At 41.9% G+C, this 21603-nt stretch overlaps 1 protein-coding gene across 1 annotated transcript in view; it reads right to left on the reverse strand.

The window, feature by feature from the left end:
• The window catches only part of senp2 (SUMO specific peptidase 2), a 118636-nt gene that overhangs the window by 14594 nt on the left and 82439 nt on the right, over positions 1-21603 (reverse strand). Inside the window, exons 12-14 of the mRNA XM_072578689.1 lie at positions 17831-17962; positions 6550-6753; positions 2321-2400 (exon numbers count right to left, since the gene is read on the reverse strand). Of these exons, the coding sequence (XP_072434790.1) occupies positions 2321-2400; positions 6550-6753; positions 17831-17962 (416 nt within the window). The remainder of the gene's footprint in view (positions 1-2320; positions 2401-6549; positions 6754-17830; positions 17963-21603) is intronic.

The raw sequence follows: 21603 nt of genomic DNA on the forward strand, positions 1-21603 counted from the left end.
CTCATGGAATCATACATTGCAAAAAATATCTCAGACAAAACCGTCACCATATCCCGGGGTATGTCCTGTCCCACCAGCTGGATAGGCCAATCAGAGGTGGCACTGTGGTACACAGGGGATGTTGCACTGAGTCCTCAAAATAGACAGTAAGACACCATGAATTCTCATGGCATCAAGTCAATCATGGGCAAGGAAATCTCTGGCTGATACCATGTACTGTCCTCTCTTGGCAAATGAATCAGTGATCCTCCATGTCGAACAACATTTGGAAGAAGTGTGGCAAGGAAGCAGAACACACTTGGTGTGGGGGACTTCAACGTCCATCACCAAATATGATTCAGCAGCAGTACAACTGAATGGATCAAGTCCCAAAATACATAGCTGCTAGACAGAGTCTCCTTTGGTTGTGAGGAAAAAGCATACTTGACTCCATCTTCAACAATCTGTCTGCTGCAGATGCATCTGTCCATGACAGTATTGCTCTTTCTTCAGTGTCACAGGGTCAAAATCCTGGAATTCCTTCCAAGGGTATTGTGGATCCATTTACTGCACGTGGATCGCAGCAGTTCGAGAAGGCAGCTCATTGTTACCTTCTCAAGGGCAAATAAATGCTGGCTCAGCCAGTCATGCTTAGGATGCACAAGTGAATTTATTCAAATGTCAAGAATAAATACTGAAGAAATTTGGGTTCTTCAGCAGTGAAAGAAAATAACCTTACAGCAACAACACAAGATGAAATGAAATAGAAATCCAGAGTTCATTCAAATTCACTTCAACTCGCCTTTGAAATCCTGCATTTTTCATTGAGATCGCATCTCATTCTTGCAAACTCCAGAGAGAATAACCCACATATCCAGCCTTGGAAGGAGGATTCCAATCCCAAGATAAAAGGCACATTTAAAACTGGTATCAAAATGTTCTTCTCTACACAAAGCATGATCACTTCAATGAATTGGCATCTGAATGAAGTCTGAGAAAACAAAACCTGAGAGCGAAACAAATATTGTAATAGGAGAGCTTTTATGGATATGTTGAATGGCATTTTCGTTTATAATTATCAGATGAACGGTGTCATTGCTTTGATGATTGCTGTTCCACATTGGTTTCGCATGTATTGAGTTAACAGGAAGCCTTGTTTTCTTGGAAGCTATTTCAGGAGCTTTTGTTTATTGACCAATTTTTCTGCTTATACTAGAAGCTGTATATACAATTATAATCCTGCAACTGAGTTTGCACAAACCTGACAGCAGAAAACAAATCACTATTGTATTGTGCCTTTAATAGAGTGAAGGCTGTTTTGCACTGAAAGTTTGCAGGTACCTGTCATGTGACTGACTGGCAGTCTCAGAGTATACTGGAAAATTGAAAATATGTAACATTTGGTTGTGAACTAGATACCTCAGTTGTTTTGACAACAATTCAAATCGAACCAGTTTAAATTACGCCCCAGGACACTAAAACCCAATCGATTTTGAGTTTATTGTGTTTTCCAACTTCGAACCAATGAGACAATCCAATGTTTAAGGTATAAAGAAGCTGACATTTTGGCAGTTAGAGAGTGAGACCAACTGCCATCGCCACAGTAACTGCCAGCAACACCCTCTCTATCAAAGGTACCTTTCTCATATGAAACATCTTTGCAGCAAAAGATTAAAGACAACCCAGGGAGACAACCTGAGGAAGACATACACTGAAGATGACAGCCGCTGTGTTGGTTTGAAATTAAGTTGATGTAATTTTATTACATGTTTATTGGAACAGTATATTGTTGTAAAGTTGAAGGCAGATAATAAGTAGTTAAGATAAAGGGGCCTTAGAATTATAAATTGTTATTGTTGAATGTTCACTTTTAAGTTAAAGAATAAAGTGAATCATAGAATCTCTCCAATGAGTAATCCATCCAAACCCATTCCCCTTTCCTATTATCCTATATTTACCCCTGACTAATGCACCTAACTGACACATCCCTGAACATCATAGGCAGTTCAGCTTGGTCAATTTACCTAACCTGCACATTTTTTGGGTTGTGGGAGGAAACTGGAGCACCTGGAGAAAACCCATGCAGACACGAAGAGAATGTGTAAACTCCACACAGTCACCCGAGGCTAGAATCAAACCCAGGTCCCTTGCGATGGGAGGCAGCAATGCTAACCACTGAGTCACCGTGCTGGTCCAAATAGTGAAATTTGGGAGTTTTCTGTCACTCATACTTTAACAGATTACGAGGCGAGGGGAGCTTTTCTGGGTGTTTGAGTTAATTAGCGGAAGGGTTCACGCCACATCGTAACACCATGACATTTATTTCCAGCTTGGTACTTACAACAGTATCCAGCATAAATCATCATTCCACTGGCCCATGGAATCAAGGTGAAGGATTGTCTTCTTTCTTAAATCTGCTACCTGTTTCATACAAATTTATCTTTTAAGTGTCATTGTTCACCTCATACTGAATTGCACACAAAAAAGATTGCTTTGTTTCATCTCTTTTATAAAGCTCAGGAACACTTAAATCTCAGTTTCATCCCTCTTTCCTTGGGTGAGATCAGATTTTGTTACTTTCATCTTATTCTGGCCTGGAATCAAACCTAATGGCAGAAAGCTGCCATTAAAGTGCCCCCTATGGCAGCAGCAGCCAAGTACAACAAAAGTAGTACTAAGTCAGGGGGTGGTATCAAAAATATCATCAATTCTGTTGAGGCTGAGCACTCTGCCTCTGAAGGCAGTGAGACAGCAGACCGACTGCCAACTGGTGTCAATGTCTTTGAGACTGGGGAGGTGGCTGAGGAATGGGCCATTTAGGTAGTGGAAAGCATGGATCCAGTGTGTCCTACTGGAAAGGCAGCTTGTCAGAAAGAAATAGAAAGGGAACAGAAACAATGGAAAAGTCTTTGTTTTAGAAGGAGAGAAAGCAATACAAGGTTTTGATATGATGGCAAGGGAAGACAGAGAACAATACGGGAACATGAGAGAATGAACTTGGGGAACAGAGGGACTCTACTTTGTGGCCAGTTTTCTATCCATACTTTACCATTTCTTTTTACATTGCAGGCAAATTTTAATTTTGTGATTGATCTTTCCCTTCTCAATTATTTATTGACTTCTTTGTGTTCTCTTTTGTAATCAGACCAGAAGACACAGGAGCAGAAATTAAGCCATTCGAGTCTCCTTCGCCAATCAATCATGGCTGGTAGGTTTTTCAACCCCATTTTCACATTTTCTCTCTATAACCTTGGATCCCCTTGGCAATTCAGAACTTAACTATCTCAGTGTTAAACATACTCAATGACCTGGCCTCCACAGCCTTCTGTGGCAATGAAGTCCACAGATTCACTATTCTCTGGCGAAAGAAGTTTCTCCTTATCTCTTCGAAAAGTTATCCTTTTGTTTTGTCTACATTCTGACTGTAGACATTTTCTTTCATTTCAATTTTGTCATTGTTTCTTTATTTAGCTAAGCTGATATCCATTACTGGCTAGTTTGTTCTTGCCTTCTTGTGAGTTGTATTTTTCCTTGCTCTATTGAGCACAGGTTTAAACGTTCCTCATTCTTGTTCTTCGTCCATCAGTAAAATTTCTAGTTTATTTTCCCCAAATTCCATTCTAAACCTCAAAAGCATCAATTTTTCTATAATTTATCACTTTGGCGCTTGACTTACTGAAATCCTTCTCAATCTTTTAGATAACAAAACTGGGCAAACGGTTGAATTATCAATGGGGAAGCATTTTGTAGACAGTTCAATTAAATGGAAGATTATTATGAAAATGGACAGGATGGGCCTGAAATCAAAGTCTTAAATTGGGAGATGGCTAACTTGAATGAGATCAGATATGACTTGGCCAGAGTGGTGGGACTATCAAATTCTGTGAACCCTGGATATTGAGGGATATACAGCATTGGATTAAGAGAAAAGGGGAGCCTTATAGCAAATACTGAGAGCTCAAAACAGCAGAAGCTCCAGAGGAGGATAGAATGTGCAACAGGGAATTTAAAAAGGAGACTGGAAGAGTGAAAAAGGGGACATGTAAGGAAACTGACAGGTAAAAAGGAAATCCTAAGTTGTTTTCCAGGTACATTAACAGTGAAAGGATAGCAAGAGAAAGAGTAGAGCCCATTACGGACCACAGCAGGGTGTGTGTGGAGCCAGGATAGTGTCCTAAATGAATACTTTGAGTCAGTGTTCACTAACGAGAGAGACTATATGGGTCTGGAAATTAGGAAGAGAACAATTCAAGAAATTAACTCAGAAAAGAGGCGTGGTATGGTGTCTCAGACTAAAAATTTGATAAATTCCACAGTTGGATGAAATATATTCTGGTTGTTCAGTGAGACAAGGGAGGAAATAGCAGGGGCACTTGCAAACATGTTCAATTCTTCCCTGGCAATAGGACAAATTCCAGAGCACTGGAAGGCAGCCAATAGAGTACAATTATTCAAGAATTGAGCAAAGAATAAACCAGGAAACTCCAGACCGGTCAATCTAACCTTGATGGTAGGGAAACTATTGGAAGCAACTCTGAGGAACAGAATTAATCTACACTTGAAGAGGCAGGGATTAAGCAACTACAGTCAGTATCTTTTTGTTAAGGGGAGGTCAGATCTGACCAGCTTGATAGAATTTTTCAAAGAGGTGACCAGGTTTATAGATGAGGTATTGTAATTTTGACGTAGTCTGTTTGGACTTCAGCTTTTGATAAGGTCCTGAGACTGATAGCAAAGGTTACATCAATCCATGGGATCCAAGGAAATTTGGCAAATTGTAACAACACTTTTGGAAGGAAATATAGGTTGATGGCTGAGGGGTGTTTTTCCCAACTTGAAGTCTATGTCCAGTGGAGCCCCACAGTGGTCAGTATTGAGGTTCTTGCTGCTTGTGGTTTATGTAAAAAAAGACTTAGATTTGAATGACGGAATGAAGTTTGCAGATGATACAAAAAATTGGTGGAGTGGTAAGGAGGATAGCTTTAGATAATAGAAAGACATAGATGAGCTGGTTAGATGAACTGATCAGTGGCAAATGTACTTCCAATCCAGATGAATGAGAGATGATGCACTTGTGCAGGATAAGGAATACATAGAAAATGGCAGAGTTTAAGAGCAGGGACATAATGCTAGAACTATATAAAATATTGGTTAGACGACAGCAAGAGTATTGTGTGCAGTTCTGGAATCCACATTACAGCAAGGATATGATAGCACTGGAAAGAGTGCAGAGGAGATTTACCAGGACATTGCTTAGACCAGAGACCTATAGTTATGAAGAGAGATTGTTTTCCTTGGAGCTGAGAAGACTGAGAGCGGGCATGTCTGAGATGTATAAAATTATGAGGGGCACAGAAAGGATAGACAGGAAGAGACATTTCCCCTTGATAGAGTTTAAGGTCAGGGAGAGAAGGTTTTGAGATGTGAAGGAAACCTTAACTCAGAGGGTGGTGGGAATTTAGAACTCACTGCCTGTGCAGGTGGTCGAGGTAGAAACCCTTACAACATTGAAGTAGTATTTAGATCTGCACTTGTGAAGCCAAGGCAAAGAATATGATGAGCCAAGTTCTAGAAAATGGGATCAGAATAGTTAGAGGATTGTTTTTGACCAGTGTGGACGCAATGGGACAAAGGTCATAGAGTCATAGAGATGTACAGCATGGAAACAGACCCTTCGATCCAACTCATCCATGCTGATCAGATATCCTAAATTTATCTACTTCCATTTGCTTTTTCTGTGTTGTAGATCTATATGACCCTTCATCTTCAACCTTATTATCTTGTGATCATCATTGCCTAAGATTCCATACACTTAATCCCTTTATCTATTCTTGTTCTTTCCAACGGCTGTACATTGTTGTATAGGAAATTTAATTCATCTTTAATATTTGTTCTGTTTAAGAATCCTTTCACACTTCTCTTTTAGAACTATTTTTATTCCCTGATGATTTAGGTTACTGTTCCCTCTTGCTCTGATTTCAATCAGGGGGTCCCTGATTTATGAACACCTGACTTATGAACACTCACACTTACAAAAGGAATCCCATACAGGGGTGTGCAATTTTAACGATCCAATGAGATATGAACCTTTCCTGTACTAGCCAAAGGCTATTTTATATTGTCTTGCATTGTGTTTCAACTTGCATACAAACTGACTTGCAAATGGACTCCAGAATGGAATCTGTTCGCAACCCAAGGAATAGCTGTATTTGAGCCTCAGCTATTCAACTGCAAAGAAATCATTTTGTCTCCACTAAATATTCACACATTAGCTCCTTTCAGCATAGACTCCTGCATAACTATCAGTGGTCAACAAATTTGGTTGTCTTTTCTCCTCTGAGTTGAAGTCAACTCTCACACTTCAATTGTTGCTCTGGACAAGACGTGCAAATTTAGTAATAGTTTGAGAATCAAACATGGTCTGTTGTAGCTTTTTACCCATTATCGATTGGACCAAGTTTCAATGACTCTCAGGTAAATTAACAGATAACAAAATGTTAATGAATGGGACCCAGAATAACAGCACAAGAAACACAGGATACGATGTGAACAAAGGAAATGCTTGCTTACCGTCAAACACCAGTGTACACCCAAATGGACTGGTACCAGTATAAGGTCCTTTTCAAATAAATCGATACCCTTTGTCCACTGCTTTACTGTCTGGTAACCTCCAGTATGCAATTTCAGATAGAAGAAAGTACTAAATGCGTAAACTTTAGGCAAAGAGGCATCTTTACTCCTTTCCATAAGTAGACACATGTAGAAGTTAATAATCTGCAAAATATCAGCAGAAAACCATTAAAAGGCTTAGTTCTCTCCGATCTGTACACAATTTTGAAGTCCAACATAGTTTGCTCCCCTTTATTTCTGCCCTTGCTCCTTTTCTACTGGCCAAGGGAGAATAGAGGAGAATTCATTCTCTCGGCAAGTATGGCTGACAATCCTTGAACCTTGGGCTGGGTACAACAGAAGAGCTGCAGCCATCTGTAAGAACAGCACATGATCAACATCAGCTGTAATGTTCTCCTGGCTGACCAGACTGCCGACAATCTACTGCCTGTGCTGATGCATTTTGGAATAAATTACCTCAGAATACATGTGTTCTGGAACTACACTATAGCAAGTGTCAGCACCTACAAGAAAGGAGGAAAGGGTAGACAGGATAGACAGAAAGACATAGATAGATAGACAGACAGACAGATAGACAGATTGATAGGTAGACAGACAGACAGACAGACAGATAGATCAGATGAAATTTAATACATAGAAATGAAATATAAAATGTTTCATTTTGGTATGAAGAGAGGGACTTGCATTTATGTATGCACAAATTATTGAAGGGAAAAAGGACAGATCAAAAGTGTGCTTAATAAAACATAAACAATCTTAGACTTTATAAATAAGGGCTAGAGTACACAAATAACAAAGTTATAATGAACTACTGTAGTATAAAATGCTGGTTTGGTCTCAACTGGAGTACTGTGTCCAGTTCTGTAGTATTGTAGAAAAGGCAAAAAAGATTCACAGGAATGGCTCGAGAGTGAGAATATTCAATTATAGATGAATTCATCATAGAATCCCTACAGTGTGGAAGCTGGCCATTACGCCCATTCAGTTCACACTGACCCTCCAAAGGACATCCCACTCAGACCCCACACCACCCCTGTAATCTTGCAGTTCCCATGGCTAACCCACCTCGTCTGCACATCCCTGGACACTGTGGGCAATTCAGCACGGCTGCACATTTTTGGAGCGTGGGAGGAAACCAGAGCTCCCAGCGGAAACCCACAGACAGAATGAACGTGCAAACTGCATAGGGACAGTTGCCCAAGATGGAATTGAACCCGGGTCACTGGCGCTGGAGGGCAGCAGTGCTAACCACTGAACCACCTTGCTGTCCCCTATTAGAGATTGGAGAAACTGGGATTGTTTTCTTCAGAAAAGAGGTGTGAAGGAGAATTGGTAGAGGTGTTCAAAATATCGAGCAGTCTGGACAGAACTGAACAGGTGCAACTGTTTGTGTTGATAAAAAGACTGGCAACCAGAGGACATATTGTAATTAGCAAAAGAAGGAATGGAGAAATGAAGAAAACTACTTTTGCTGCAGCGGTGATTAGGAATGGGGATGCACTGTCATGGAGGTAAGGGTCTGGAATGGATAATCCAAAGAGATTCTACAAGTATTAGCTCAAAGGTAGAAGACAGGGGGTGGTGGTAGAAGGTTGTTTTTCAGACTGGAGGTCTGTGAGCAGTGGAGTGCCACAAGGATCAGTGCTGGGTCCTCTACTTTTCATCATTTATACAAATTTATTTGGATGTGAGCATAAGAGGTATAGTTCGTAAGTTTGCAGATGACACCAAAATTGGAGGTGTAGTGGACAGCAAAAAAGTTACCTCAGATTACAATGGGATCTTGATCAGGTGGGCCAATGGGCTGAGAAGTGGCAGATGTTGTTTAATTCAGATAAATGCGAGGTGCTGCAATTTGGGAAAGCAAATCTTAGCAGGACTTATACGCTTAATGGTAAGGTCCCAGGGAGTGTTGCTGAACAAAGACACTTTGGAGTGGAAGTTCATAGCTCCTTGAAAGTGGATTCGCAGGTAGATAGGATAGTGAAGAAGGCGTTTGGCATGCTTTCCTTTATTGATCAGAGTATTGAGTACAGGAGTTGGGAGGTCATGTTGCGGCTGTACAGGACATTGGTTAGGCCACTGTTGGAATATTGCATGCAATTCTGGTCTCCTTCTTATCGGAAAGATGTTGTGAAACTTGAAAGGGTTCAGAAAAGATTTACAAGGATGTTGCCAGGGTTGGAGGATCTGAACTACAGGGAGAGGCTAAACAGGTCGGGGCTGTTTTCCTTGGAGCGTCAGAGGCTGAGGGGTGACCTTATAGAGGTTTACAAATTATGAGGGGCATGGATAGGAAAAATAGACAAAATATTTTCCCTAGGGTCGGGGAGTTCAGAACTAGAGGGCATAGGTTTAGGGTGAGAGGGGAAAGATATAAAAGAGACCTAAGGGGCAACTTTTTCACGCAGAGGGTGGTACATGTATGGAATGAGCTGCCAGAGAAGTGGTGGAGGCTGGTACAATTGCAACATTTAAGAGGCATTTGGATGGGTATATGAATAGGAAGGGTTTGGAGGGATATGGGCCGGGTGCTGGCAGGTGAGACTAGATTGGGTTGGGATATCTGGTCAGCATGAACGGGTTGGACCGAAGGGTCCGTTTCCATGCTGTACATCTCTATGCCTCTATTAATGAGATGAGGAAGAATTCTTCACTCAGAGTTATAAACCTGTGGAATTCTCTCCCACAGAAATCTGTTGGGGCCAGTTCGTTTGATATGGAGTATGGAGAGAAATTGGGAATGGGATACTGAAATTTCATGATCAGGAATGATCATATGCATGGTGGTGCAAGGTTGATGCGCTGAATGGCTACTCCTGCACCTATTTTCTATGTTTTCACGTTTATTGTCACATATATCTAGAAAGATACAGGAAAAATTATTTTGTCACCACAATCCAGTGCCAAGGAATAAAAATTACAAAAATAGATTTCATCTTCTGTATAAGGGGTCTTCTAACACACTCCAGGGCTTCTGCAAGGTGTCTTGAACCAAAGGGACTGTTTCTGTGCTGTATGACTCTATGATTCCCTGATACACTAAAAGGTGTGTTAGTTGCAGTCTCATCAGCTGGTTAGGTTCTGGATCAACATAGATGTATCCGCAGGTCGAATTGATTTTCTTGTGAAGTTCAGGAGCTTTTGTCTCATTATTTCCAGCACTTTGTTGATGTTTTTCAACATTTAGAGACATAAAAGCAGCACAGTCCCTAGGTTCACTGCGTTTCAGTGGATGCATTTAATGCGATTTTGAGTTAATGAGTAAACCCAACAGTGGCAGGGACATCACATGATGTGACAGCAAGGAAAATAGCTGATTGGGGAGTAGAATCGATGAATATTTCTAGTCTTCAAAGATAAAATAAGGACTTCAATTTGTGCTTAGATCTCTAGTCTTTTACTCTTTTCTTAAAAATAGCTGTAGTTAGAGAATGCAGAATAATTAACTTATAAATTACATCAGATTGTAGAAGGATGGTGGGTTGAGTGAGGTATTGCTATGGCAGCAGGCACTAACAGCTGGACACCAATGTGATCCAGAGTGAACCCATCTGTAGTAAGTGTTTGCAGCTTGAGGAACTTCAGATCCAAGTTGAGGAGCTGGATTCTGAGCTGCAGACATTACCCCAAATCAGGGAAGGGGCAAGTTACCTGGACTGCTCCAGAGGGCAGTCACACCCTTCAGACTGGATTATTGAAAATTGGTCTGTAATCAGGAACAGGGGATTGTGACTGCAGGTCTAGCAGGTCAGAGGACCATGCAGGTAGTTTCTAGGTGCCTCAGCTGCTGCAAATGTCTAACAGTTACAAGGTTCTTACAAGCTGTGTGGAGGAGAGTAGGGACTACAGGGACGATGGTACCTTGGTTCAGAGAGATGTTCAATGATAGGAAATAGGAATGTAATAGTAGGAAAAAGTATAATTAGTGAAATAAATGCTGTTCACTGCAGCCATGAGAATGAGTCCCAGAAGCTGTTTTGCCCTCTTGGTGCCAAAGTTAGCCAAATCTCCTCAGGGTTTAAGATCGTGGAATGGGAGGTGATGGATCTGGTAACCATCGTTCTCATTGGTACTAATGACGAGTTGGACTAGGAAGATTGTGCTGGTGAAAGATTTTGAACAGTTTGTAGCTAAATTAGAGAGCAAAACCTCAAAGGTACTAATCTCTGAATTATTACCTGAGCCACAGGCAACAGGAACAAGGTAAATCAAGTTGAGGAATTGAAAGCATGCCTCAAAGATTGGTCTGGATGGAGTGGCTTTCAGTTTATGGGGCACAGTACTGCAGGAGAAGAAAGCTTCACTTAAACTGTGGTAGGACCAGTGTCCTGATAAATCAAATAACCAGAGCTGCGGAGAGGACTTCAAAATAATGAGAGGGGTGAGGGTTTGGGAGTGGGGGAAATGAAGGCTTACAAAGCAAAAGGATACAGCAGCTTTGCAGGGGAACTAATTTGATAATGATATCCAGAATGGGACAGGAAGGGACAGAGTGTGCAAACATAGGAAGACGGTAGTAAATGGGATCACAGGCACTTTCCCCACTAATTTTCATACTGGCTGCATGGTAGTGTTGTCCTGGAATCAAAGTGGCTGCTTGTACACACAGCACAGAGGAAATGGTGGTCAAAGGAAGAAAAAGTGATAAAAAGACAAATTATTGGCTCTTTTTTACTTAAATGCACATTGCATTTGGAACAAAATAAATGAATCAACAACACAAATAGATGTTAATGTTATATGATCTTATAGCCATTACAGAGACATGGTTACAAGGAGATCAACGCTGGGAACTAAACATTTTGGGGTATGTGACTTTTCAAAAGGACAGGCAGGAAGGAAAGGGTTTGGCATAGTGCTGTTAGTATGGGATGGAATAAGTATAAAAGCGAGAAATAATCTTGGATCAGAAGATGTAGAATCCATATGGGTTGGGATAATAAATAACAAGGGGAATATCATAGTGCTGAGAGTAATCTAGATTATCCTAACAGTAGCTATTCTAGAAGTCAGATACATCAGGAGATAATGAGGCTATGCAAAAAAGGCAGTACATTAATTATGGGTCACTTGAATTTTCAAGTAGATTGGGAAAGTCAGACTGGCAGGAAGTAGCCATGGAGAAGAATTCACATTGTGTGTACAGGACAGTTTCCGAAAACAATATGTTGTGAATCCAAACAGGGATCAGACACTTTTGGATCTGGTAATGTGTAATGAGGCAGCTTTATTACATGATCTCAGAGTAAAAGATCCCTTAAAAAACATGCCATAACATTATGGCGTAATAACTTAGAGTGAGAAACTTGAGTTACAAGCAACTGTATCAAACATTAAAATACAAAGGAATGAGAGTTAGCTGGATGGACTGAGTTTAGCAGCAAAGAGGTTTGAGGAATAGTGGCAGATGTTTATGAAAATAGCCTATGACTCACAAATAAGACATATCCCAGTGAAAAAGAAGGATTCAAAGATGGGAATAAGTCATTTATTGATAACCAGAGAAGTGAATGATAGCATTAAATAGAAAGAACAAAAATTACATATTATGACAAAAATTACTGGTAAGCCAGAGGACTAGGGTAGTTTTAAAAACCAACAAAAGATGACCCAAAAACAATGATAAAAAGAAAATAAACTATGAAGGTAAATGTGCATGATGGTCTGTAAGAGATTCTTTACATGTATAAAATGGAAGAAAGAGGCCAAAATAAATAAGATCCCTTTGAGAATGAGGCATGGGGAAATGTAATAGGGAACCAAGAAATGGCAGTGGAGTTGAATCTTGCATCAGTATTCATGGTAGAAGACACTAACAACACTAACTAGAGACCTGTTAGCTTACTGTTTGTTATTGGGAATATGTCAGAGCCAGTTATAAAGGATGTAATAGCATAGCATTTAGAAATACATAACATTATCAAGCACAGTCAGCATGGCTTCATGTAAGGGTAATCATGCCTCATAGATTTATTAGAATCCTTCAACGAGGTACAAAGGAGGATGGGTAACGGATACCTTTACATGTAATGTACTTAGCTTTCCAAAAGGCTAATAAGGTAATGTACATTAGGCTACTTGAGAACCCACGGTGTTGGGAGGTAGCATATTTGCATGGCTAGAGGACTGGCAATCTAACAGAAGACAAAGACTTGGGATAAAGAGGACATTTTGAAGATGAAACCTGCAGCCAGTGTCATAGGGATAAGTACTTGGGCCACAATTACTTTGCAACATATCTTAATGCCTTGGATGAGAGAAGTTATATGAAGAATAAACAACCAAGTTTACAGATGACTCTAAAGTCTTCTGGGAAGGCAAGTGGCAGGGATGACAGGAAAAGTCTACACAGGGATATAGGCAAGTTAAATTAGTGAGAAAAACTTGGCAGATGGAATATACCATGGGAAAATGTGAGGTTGTGTACTAGCGTGGGTAGAATTGAGAAACTGAAAATTATTTACATGGAGGACGTTTACAGAAATTTGCAACACAGAAGGATTGTGAGTCTTTGTGTATAAATGACAAAATGCTAGCATTCAAGTTCAGCAGGTATGAGGGATGGCAAATGCAATTTTAGCCTTAATTTCCATGGAAATTGGAGTATCAAAACAAGGAAAGTCATGCTAAAACTATACAAGGCACTAGGTAGACCACACATAGAATACTGTGAACAATTCTGGCCCCCTTATCTAAGCAAAGATATACAGGCATTGGAGGCATTCCAGACTAGGTTCACCAGGTTGATCCTGGGTATAAGAAGAGGTTGAGTACTTTGGCTTTGCATTAGCTGGAGTTTAGAAGCATGAGAGAAGATCTTATTCAAACAAGGGCTTGAGAGGGCAGATATGGACAGATTGTTTCCAGGAAAGCCTAGGACCAGAGAGCATATCTCAGAGTAAGGGGTCACCCATTCAAATCAGAGAAAAGAAGGAATTTCTTCTGAGATTAGTGGACCTGTGGAATTCTTTACCACAGAGGACTATTGAGGCCCTCAATAAGTATATTCAAGACAGAGATAGACAGATTTTAAATAGTAAAGGAATGAAAGGTTCCGGGGAAAAGGCAGAAAAGTGGAATCCAGGATGATCAGATCAGCCATGATCTCACTGAATGGTAGAGTAGACTCTGAATGGACTACTTCTGCTCCTACGTCTGATAGTCTAGCACTGTAATGCATAGAAATTGTCTTCACTCTCGGAAATGGCTCTGAACTAGCTGGTCAAAGTCTATGTACTGTGCATGCATAAATAAAGGGTGTCTTGGTGAGGTGATACCGCCTCCATTGAGTTATTAAAGTAATGACGAGAGAAAACAGTATGCTCCTGAAGGAAATTCGCTCACAACAGTCTTCTTTGAGTTGGGGGTAAGCATTTCTGGCATCAGGCCTTTATAAGGAAAGCTTGACTCATTCGATCCTGCCGTCGAAGACGGGACCCAGTATGTGGAAAGAATGTGTTATTTATTCCAGGCGACTGACATTGGGGCAGATAAAAAACAACAAGTAATTCTCCTGACAGTTTTCTTTTGGTTATTAGGAGCCCAACTTACCCTGAAGCACCAGATACTAAAACCCTTCAAGAATTGATGGATTTAGTTAAGGAATATTATGACCCCAAGCCTCTTCTAATTCTGAGACACTATAGGCTTTATTTGGCAGTTCAAGAGCTGGGGAATCTGCATCAGAATTTTTGACGAGGTTAAGATGACTGGCAAAGGCACGTGATTTTGGGTTAACCCTGAATGAGGTGGCGAGAGACCGTTTAATATGTAGGATCAAGGATGTAATCATGCAAAAGTGGCTACTGGTAGAAGCCCAACTGGACTTCAAACAGGCAATACACCTGGCTTTGTCATTAGAAAATGTATCAAGTGGAGCATGTGAGCTACAGGGTATTCCAGTGGAAGTGGACACCCTTCACCTGTCCAACTGAGCTTGGGACCACCACATGAGCATCGGCAATTGCACAGCTTCACACAGGACACATCCTGAGCAAAACCCCAAAACAAAGCCTTGGCCAAATGGCTAAAATGTTCTTCAGGATCTGGGCTGGCAAGCCACTGTAGTTGCTGCTGAAATGCAGACTACAGACAGCAAAGGAGTCATACTAGGCTTGACTTGACTAAGAGATCTATCTCTTAGGCAGGTATCCAGGAGAGTGCACACCATGGAAAGTCCACCTACATGTGGTTTGGAACAGGTAACTTGCTTAGCAACATCCAAATCAGAACCAATAAAAATATATGTTTGGTTAAACGATCACCCGGTTCTAATTGAGGTCGAAACCAGTGCAGCTGCGTCAATGATATAAGAATCACTCTTTCACAAGATTCTGTCTAGACTCTAACCTTTAAGTTTGCACAAGAGCTTGGCATGACTGAGAACCTTCAAGAAGCAGTTAGTGCAGTTACCACTGATTTGTAGTAACATGTTCGGGCAGAATTGGTTGAGAAAGATTCTCCTTGATTTTGGATGATGAATTTTTTTTTAAATAGATTAGATTACTTATAGTGTGGAAACAGGCTCTTCGTCCCAACAAGTCCACACCGACCCGCCGAAGTGCAACCTACCCCTACATTTACCCCTTCACCTAACACTACGGGCAATTTAGCATGGCCAATTCACCTGACCTGCCCATCTTTGGACTGTGGGAGGAAACCGGAGCACCCGGAGGAAACCCACGCAGACGCGGGGAGAATGTGCAAACTCCACACAGTCGCCTGACGCAGGAATTGAACCCAGGTCTCTGGCGCAGTGAGGCAGTAGTGCTAACCACTGAGCCACCATGCCGCCCACCATGATTGGCTCAACATTTTTCAATTTGAAAATGCCTGCCTGAGTGAAGTCGTACCAACATTGAAACCTGTTGGGTTGGTTCACCTTTGTGGGGATTTTAAGCAAATGGTAAACAGCTTGCCACGGCGAGATAAATACCTAATCCCTCGCATGGAGGACTTATACGCAAAACTGGCAGGTGGGCAGTTTTTCACAAAGCTAGACATGAGCCATGCGTACCTGCAATTGTGATTTGATGAACAGTCCCAGAAATATACCAATATACAGTTTGTACCAAAATAAAAAACTGCCATTTGGAGTAGCACCAGCCCGCGCCCTTTTCCAGCAGATGGAGAACATGTCATAAGGTCTACCCCAGGTTTCCATTCATCAAGATGATGTGCTAATAAAAGGGAAAACCAATAGGAAGAACTTAGGACCTGGACCAAGAGGAACAATCAGTAGCGTATGCTGCCCGGACTTTGGCTGATGCTGAACGCAAATACATTCAGATAAGAAGGTAGGTTTGGCGTGAGAAAATTCCACCAATACCTTTATGGATATAAATTTGTAATTGTAATGGGACCACAAATCCCAAGTAGGGCTACTTAAAGATGACAAGCCCATGCTGCCCATAGTTTCTGGTCGAATTCAGCAATGGGACCTTATTCTGAGTGTGTACAATTACAAGTTAGAACGCTGTCCAGGGGCCAATGGCACTGGTGTGTCCCCTGGAAGAGTCTGTTCTGATTTTAAACTTTCTGAACACCCTTCTGGTCACAGCTGACAATACTGACTGTGGACACAAAGATCACATCCTGGCAAAACTAAAATGGCTGGTGGTGATGGGGTGGGTGGGGGTGATAAAAGGGCCATCACAACTAGGAGTGAAACCTTTCTGGATCTGGAGAGAACAGATCACCGTAGAGGTGGCATGTTTTTATGAGGAGCAAGTGTAATTGTCCCAACTAAAGACTGCCACCAGATACTGACTGAATGAACTCCATCAGGGTAAGACAGGGGTTTCCAAAATGAAGATATTGGCAAGATTAGGTGCCGACATAGCTGTGTTGATGGGGCAGTGCTAAGGGAGACAACAAGGACAAAAATCATGGACGCCAAAATTGGACACAAGACTCCTCTAAGTGAGAGAGACGGTTTACTTCGCGAGATGAAGTTTGGTGTCAACCACAGTAATGGCCCTGGGTGGGTACAAGGTCAGGTCGATGCAAGGTCATATCCCATCACACTCAAAATTTGGGTAGCTGAGGTGGTCCTGAACAAACACGTGGATCACATGAAAGTTACTATCTCTCAAACAAGACTAGAGGAACCAGATAAAAACAATGACTGCAGATGCTGAAAACCAAATACTGGATTAGTGGTGCTGGAAGAGCACAGCAGTTCAGGCAGCATCCAATGAGCAGCAAAATCAACGTTTCAGGCAAAAGCCCTTCCTGATGAAGGGCTTTTGCCCGAAACGTTGATTTTGCTGCTCGTTGGATGCTGCCTGAACTGCTGTGCTCTTCCAGCACCACTAATCCAGTATATGGAGGAACCAGACCCAGACCAAAAACGCCCTAGGAGAAGCAACAAGGAAAAGAATAGGCCTACATCCCTGGAGCTTATGATTGGTGGGGGGGTGCGTAGGGGTGGAATATAGCAATTGGAATGAGTATAAGCTCTCTGGCTCCAAGTTAACAGCCCTGATCAGGGAGTCTTGGCTGATAGATATAAGCAGGAGATTCAGGGATTCTCCTCATTCTCAGGACTGGCTCTGAGCCAGCTGGTCAGTCCACATACTGTGCACCTGCAAATTATAAGGTGACTTGGTGACAAGATACCAGACCCCATGGAGCTATTTCAATACAGTAGCTACTTCCTGAGTGAAAAGATTTTTCCTCACTTTACCGTTGCTGCTTTTGCACTTTAAATCTATAAGACCATAAGACATAGGAGTGGAAGTAAGGCCATTCGGCCCATCGAGTCCACTCCGCCATTCAGTCATGGCTGATGGGCATTTCAACTCCACAAAATCTATGTCCTCTTTGTCTTTGCTCCTGTTAAAAGTGGGAACACTCCACCAAAAATAGTATTGAAAATTGCCAATGAACAGCATCTTATGAGTGAACAGTTAAAGCATGTGCTGAGTCAAGAGAAATCTATGAAAAACTGCAAGAGAAGCAGGTTCTGGTAGCCCAGGAATCCAGTCTAAGTGACAATACAAGTCAACCAAGACTAGGCATACAGAGCAGTCTGCTGGCAGTATACCATTTGGACAATAATAATGAACAGCCTCTTGTGTAAGGGACCAGAAGGCAGGTGAGAATTTACACTTGCAAGATTAGGAACTTCTGGGAGGTGGGAGAAAAATGGTGGGGTGGGGAAGATCAATGAGAGCAGAAAATATATGAAAATAAAACATGTAAAAGGCAACTGTACCTCATCATTTAGCCAGCTGTAATTACGTAAAGTGCCAATGTCCCTTCGTGTTATTCTCAGTTTAAACCCAGTGCTAAGTACTTCATCGGGTTCTCCAGGGTCAAGTGCCTTTCTTACCTCCTCTACCATTCTCTGCAATGGAAGATCATAAGTTATCAAGGGAACAAAAAAGAATTAAACATTGCAACTGCTACAAGTAAACAGCAAGTCACTCAGCAGCTGTGAAGAACATACATGCAAACATAAGCAAGCGTTATAACAAGGCTAATGGGAGGGTGCAGCAGGCGTAAGGATACTGCCAGGATTGGCGAGAATATAGCTCCCACAGAACCACAGAATTGTTACAGCGAAGAAGAATGCCATTTGGCCCTTCGTGCTCTCACCTAACGCTAATCTCCTCCCTTTTCCCCATAACCCTACACACCATTTCAATCCAAATAGTCATCCCATGCCTCAATTGAACCTGTCTCCTCCAAATTCCCAGGTGGTGCATTCTATACCTTAACTTGTTGATCTGTGAAAAATAAATCTCACAATACACCTGCTTTGTTTGCACATCACTTTAAAGCTCATATCATATACACAGGGGCAAAACTCTACCTCAACAGGACATGAATAACTGTTATATTTTTTTCCGGTTTAATTTTTCAAAACCCCTATTGTATTATAACTTGTCTGAATCTGGCTTGTTTTAATGAAAAGGGCCATACAGTTTTACTACTTTCTAATTCAAATCACTTATCATTTTTTTGTTTCTTCTCCATGATTGCAGCCTCCTTATTGAATGAACATAGAAAAGTACAGCACAGTACAGGCTCAACGTTGTGCTGGCCTTTTATCTTACTCTAAGATCAAACTAACCTACATACCCTTCATTGTCCTATCTTCCATGTGCAATCCAAGAGTCACTTAAATGTCCCTAATGTATCTGACTCTACTCCCACAGCTGGTAGTAGAGTCACACCCACCACTCTCTGTGTAAGGAATCTACCTCTGACATCCCTCCTAAAACTTCCTCCAATTACTTTAAAATTAGGATCCCTGTGATACACATTTCTGCCCTGGGAACAAGTCTCTTGCTATCTACTCTACCGATGCCTCTCAATATCTTGTACATCTATCAAGGCATCTCTAATCCTTCTTCGCTTTAATGAGAAAAGCCTTAGCTCTCTCAACCTTTCTTCATAAGACATGTCCTCCAGTCCAGGCAACATCCTCATAAATCTCCTCTGCACTCTCTCTAAAGCTTCCACATCTTTCCTATAATGACATGACCAGAATTGAACACAATATTCCCAGTGTCGTCTAACCAGGGCTTTATAGAGCATAACCTCACGACTCTTAAACTCAATTTCCCTGTTAACGAAAGCCAACACACCATATGCTTTTTTAACAACCTATCAATTTGGGTGGCAACTTTAGGGATCGACGGACATGTATACCAAGATCCCTCTGTTCCTCCACACAGCCGAGAATCCTGCATTCAAATTTGACCTTCCAAAGTGGATGACTTCACACTTTTCCAGGTTGCACGCCATGTGCCACTTCTCAGCCCAGTTCTGCATCCTGTCAATGTCCTGTTGCAACCTACAACAGCCCTCCACACTATCCACAACCCCACCAACCTTGGTGTAATTGGCAAACTTAGTAACCCAACCTTACACTTATTCATTCAAGTCATTTATAAAAATCACAAATAGCAGAGGTCCCAGAACAGATCCATGCGGAACACCACTGGTTACCAAGTTCCACTTTCCACCCACTACCACCCTTTGTCTTCTATGGGACAGCCAATTCTGTATCCAGACAGCCAAATTTCCCTCTATCCCATGCCCGCTTACTTTCTGAATGAGCCTACCATGGGAACTCTAACAAACGTCTTACTAAAATCCATATACACCACATTCACTGCTCTACCTTCATCAATGTGTTTTGTCACATCCTCAAAGAATTTAATAAGCTTTGTGAGGCATGACCTGCCCCTCACAAAACCATCTCTAATCAAGCTATGCCTTTCCAAATAATCATAAATCCTGTCTCTCAGAATCCTCTTCAATACTTTACCCACACTGACATAAGACTAACTGGTTTATAATTCCCAGGATCACCCCTATTCCCTTTCTTGAACAAGGGAATAACATTTGCCACCCTCCAATCATCTGGTCCTTCACCACTGGACAGTGAGGACGCAAAGATCACCGCCAAAGGCATAGCAATCTCTTCCCTAACTTCCTGTAGTAACCCAAGGTATAACCTGTCCGGCCCAGGGGATTTATCTATCCTATGTCTTTCAAAATTTTCAGAAGATCCTCCTTCCTAACATCAAACATCAACATATCAGCCTGTTTCACACTGTCCTCAGAAACGTTAAGGTCCCTCTCAGTAATGAACACTGAAGCAAAGTCTTCATTAAAGTCCTCCCCTACTTCCTCCAACTCCAGGCACAAGTTCCTTCCTCTATCCCTGATCAGCCTTACCCTCACTTCGGCTATCCTCTTGGTCCTTACATTAAATGTAGAACACCTTGGGGCCTTGCTTAATCCTACCTGCTGAAGCTTTACATGCCCCCTTCCAGCTCTCCTAAGTCCATTCTTCAGTTCCTTCCTGGCTACCTTTTAACCCTCTAAAGTCCTGTCTAATCCTTGCCGCCTCAAACTTAAGTAAGCTTCCTTCTTCCTCTTGACTAGATGTTCCTCATCCTTTGTCACCCAAGTTTCTTTCAACCCACCATCCCTTCCTGGTCTCAGTGGGATAAACCTGTCCAGCACCATCAGCAGGTGCTTCCTAAACAATCTCTACATTTCTGTCGTGCATTTCCCTGAGAATATCTGTTTCCAATTTTGGTGTCCCAGTTCCTGCCTAATAGCATTGTAACCCCCCTCCCCCAATTACATACTTTCCCACACCATCTGCTCCTACCCCTCTCCATGAGTATAGTAACTCACTATCACCAAAATGCTCTCTCACCAAGAGATCTGACACCTGGAATGGTTCATTGTCAAGCACCAAATGCAATATAGCCTCCCCTCGAGTCAACCTACCTGCATATTGCATCAGGAACCCTTCCAGGACACACCTAACAAAAACTGTTCGATCCAAACTATTTGAACTAAATAGGTTCCAATCAATCTTAGGCAAGTTAAAGTCACCCATGACATTAACCCTGTTACTTCTGCAAAATCTGCCCATGGTGACTCTGTGGACAAACCCTTCTCGATGATCTACCTTTCTGCAGCTGTGATACTACCCCTGATCAGTAATGCCAGTCCTCCACCTCTTTTATCTTTCCCCCCATTCCTTTTGAAATATCTAAACTGTGGAACATCCAACAACCATTCCTGCCCCTGTGATATCCAAGTCTCCTTAATGGCCACAAAACCATAGTTCCAAGTACTGATCCATGCTCGGAGTTTGTCACCCTTATTCCTGCTACTTCAACCCAACACACTGCACCTTTGCCTTATCAAGTGCCTATCTCGCCTCCTAGACTCTTCGCACACAGTGTCTGGCTGTTCACTACCTACTTCATCATCTGATTCATAGTTCAGGTTCCCACCCCCTGCCAATCTAGTTTAAACCATCCCGAAGAGCTCTAGCAAACCTCTCACCCAGTGCCCTTCCAGTTCAGGTGCAACCCGTCCATCTTGTACAAGTCCCACCTTCTCCAGAAGGTATCCCAATGATTCACATATCTGAAGCACCCCCTCCTTCACCAGCCCTGCAGCTATGTGTTTATCTGCACTCCATCTCTATTCCTAGCCTCACTAGCATGT

Source organism: Chiloscyllium punctatum, chromosome 10, assembly GCF_047496795.1.
Source record: "Chiloscyllium punctatum isolate Juve2018m chromosome 10, sChiPun1.3, whole genome shotgun sequence".
Taxonomy (NCBI): Eukaryota; Metazoa; Chordata; class Chondrichthyes; order Orectolobiformes; family Hemiscylliidae; genus Chiloscyllium; species Chiloscyllium punctatum.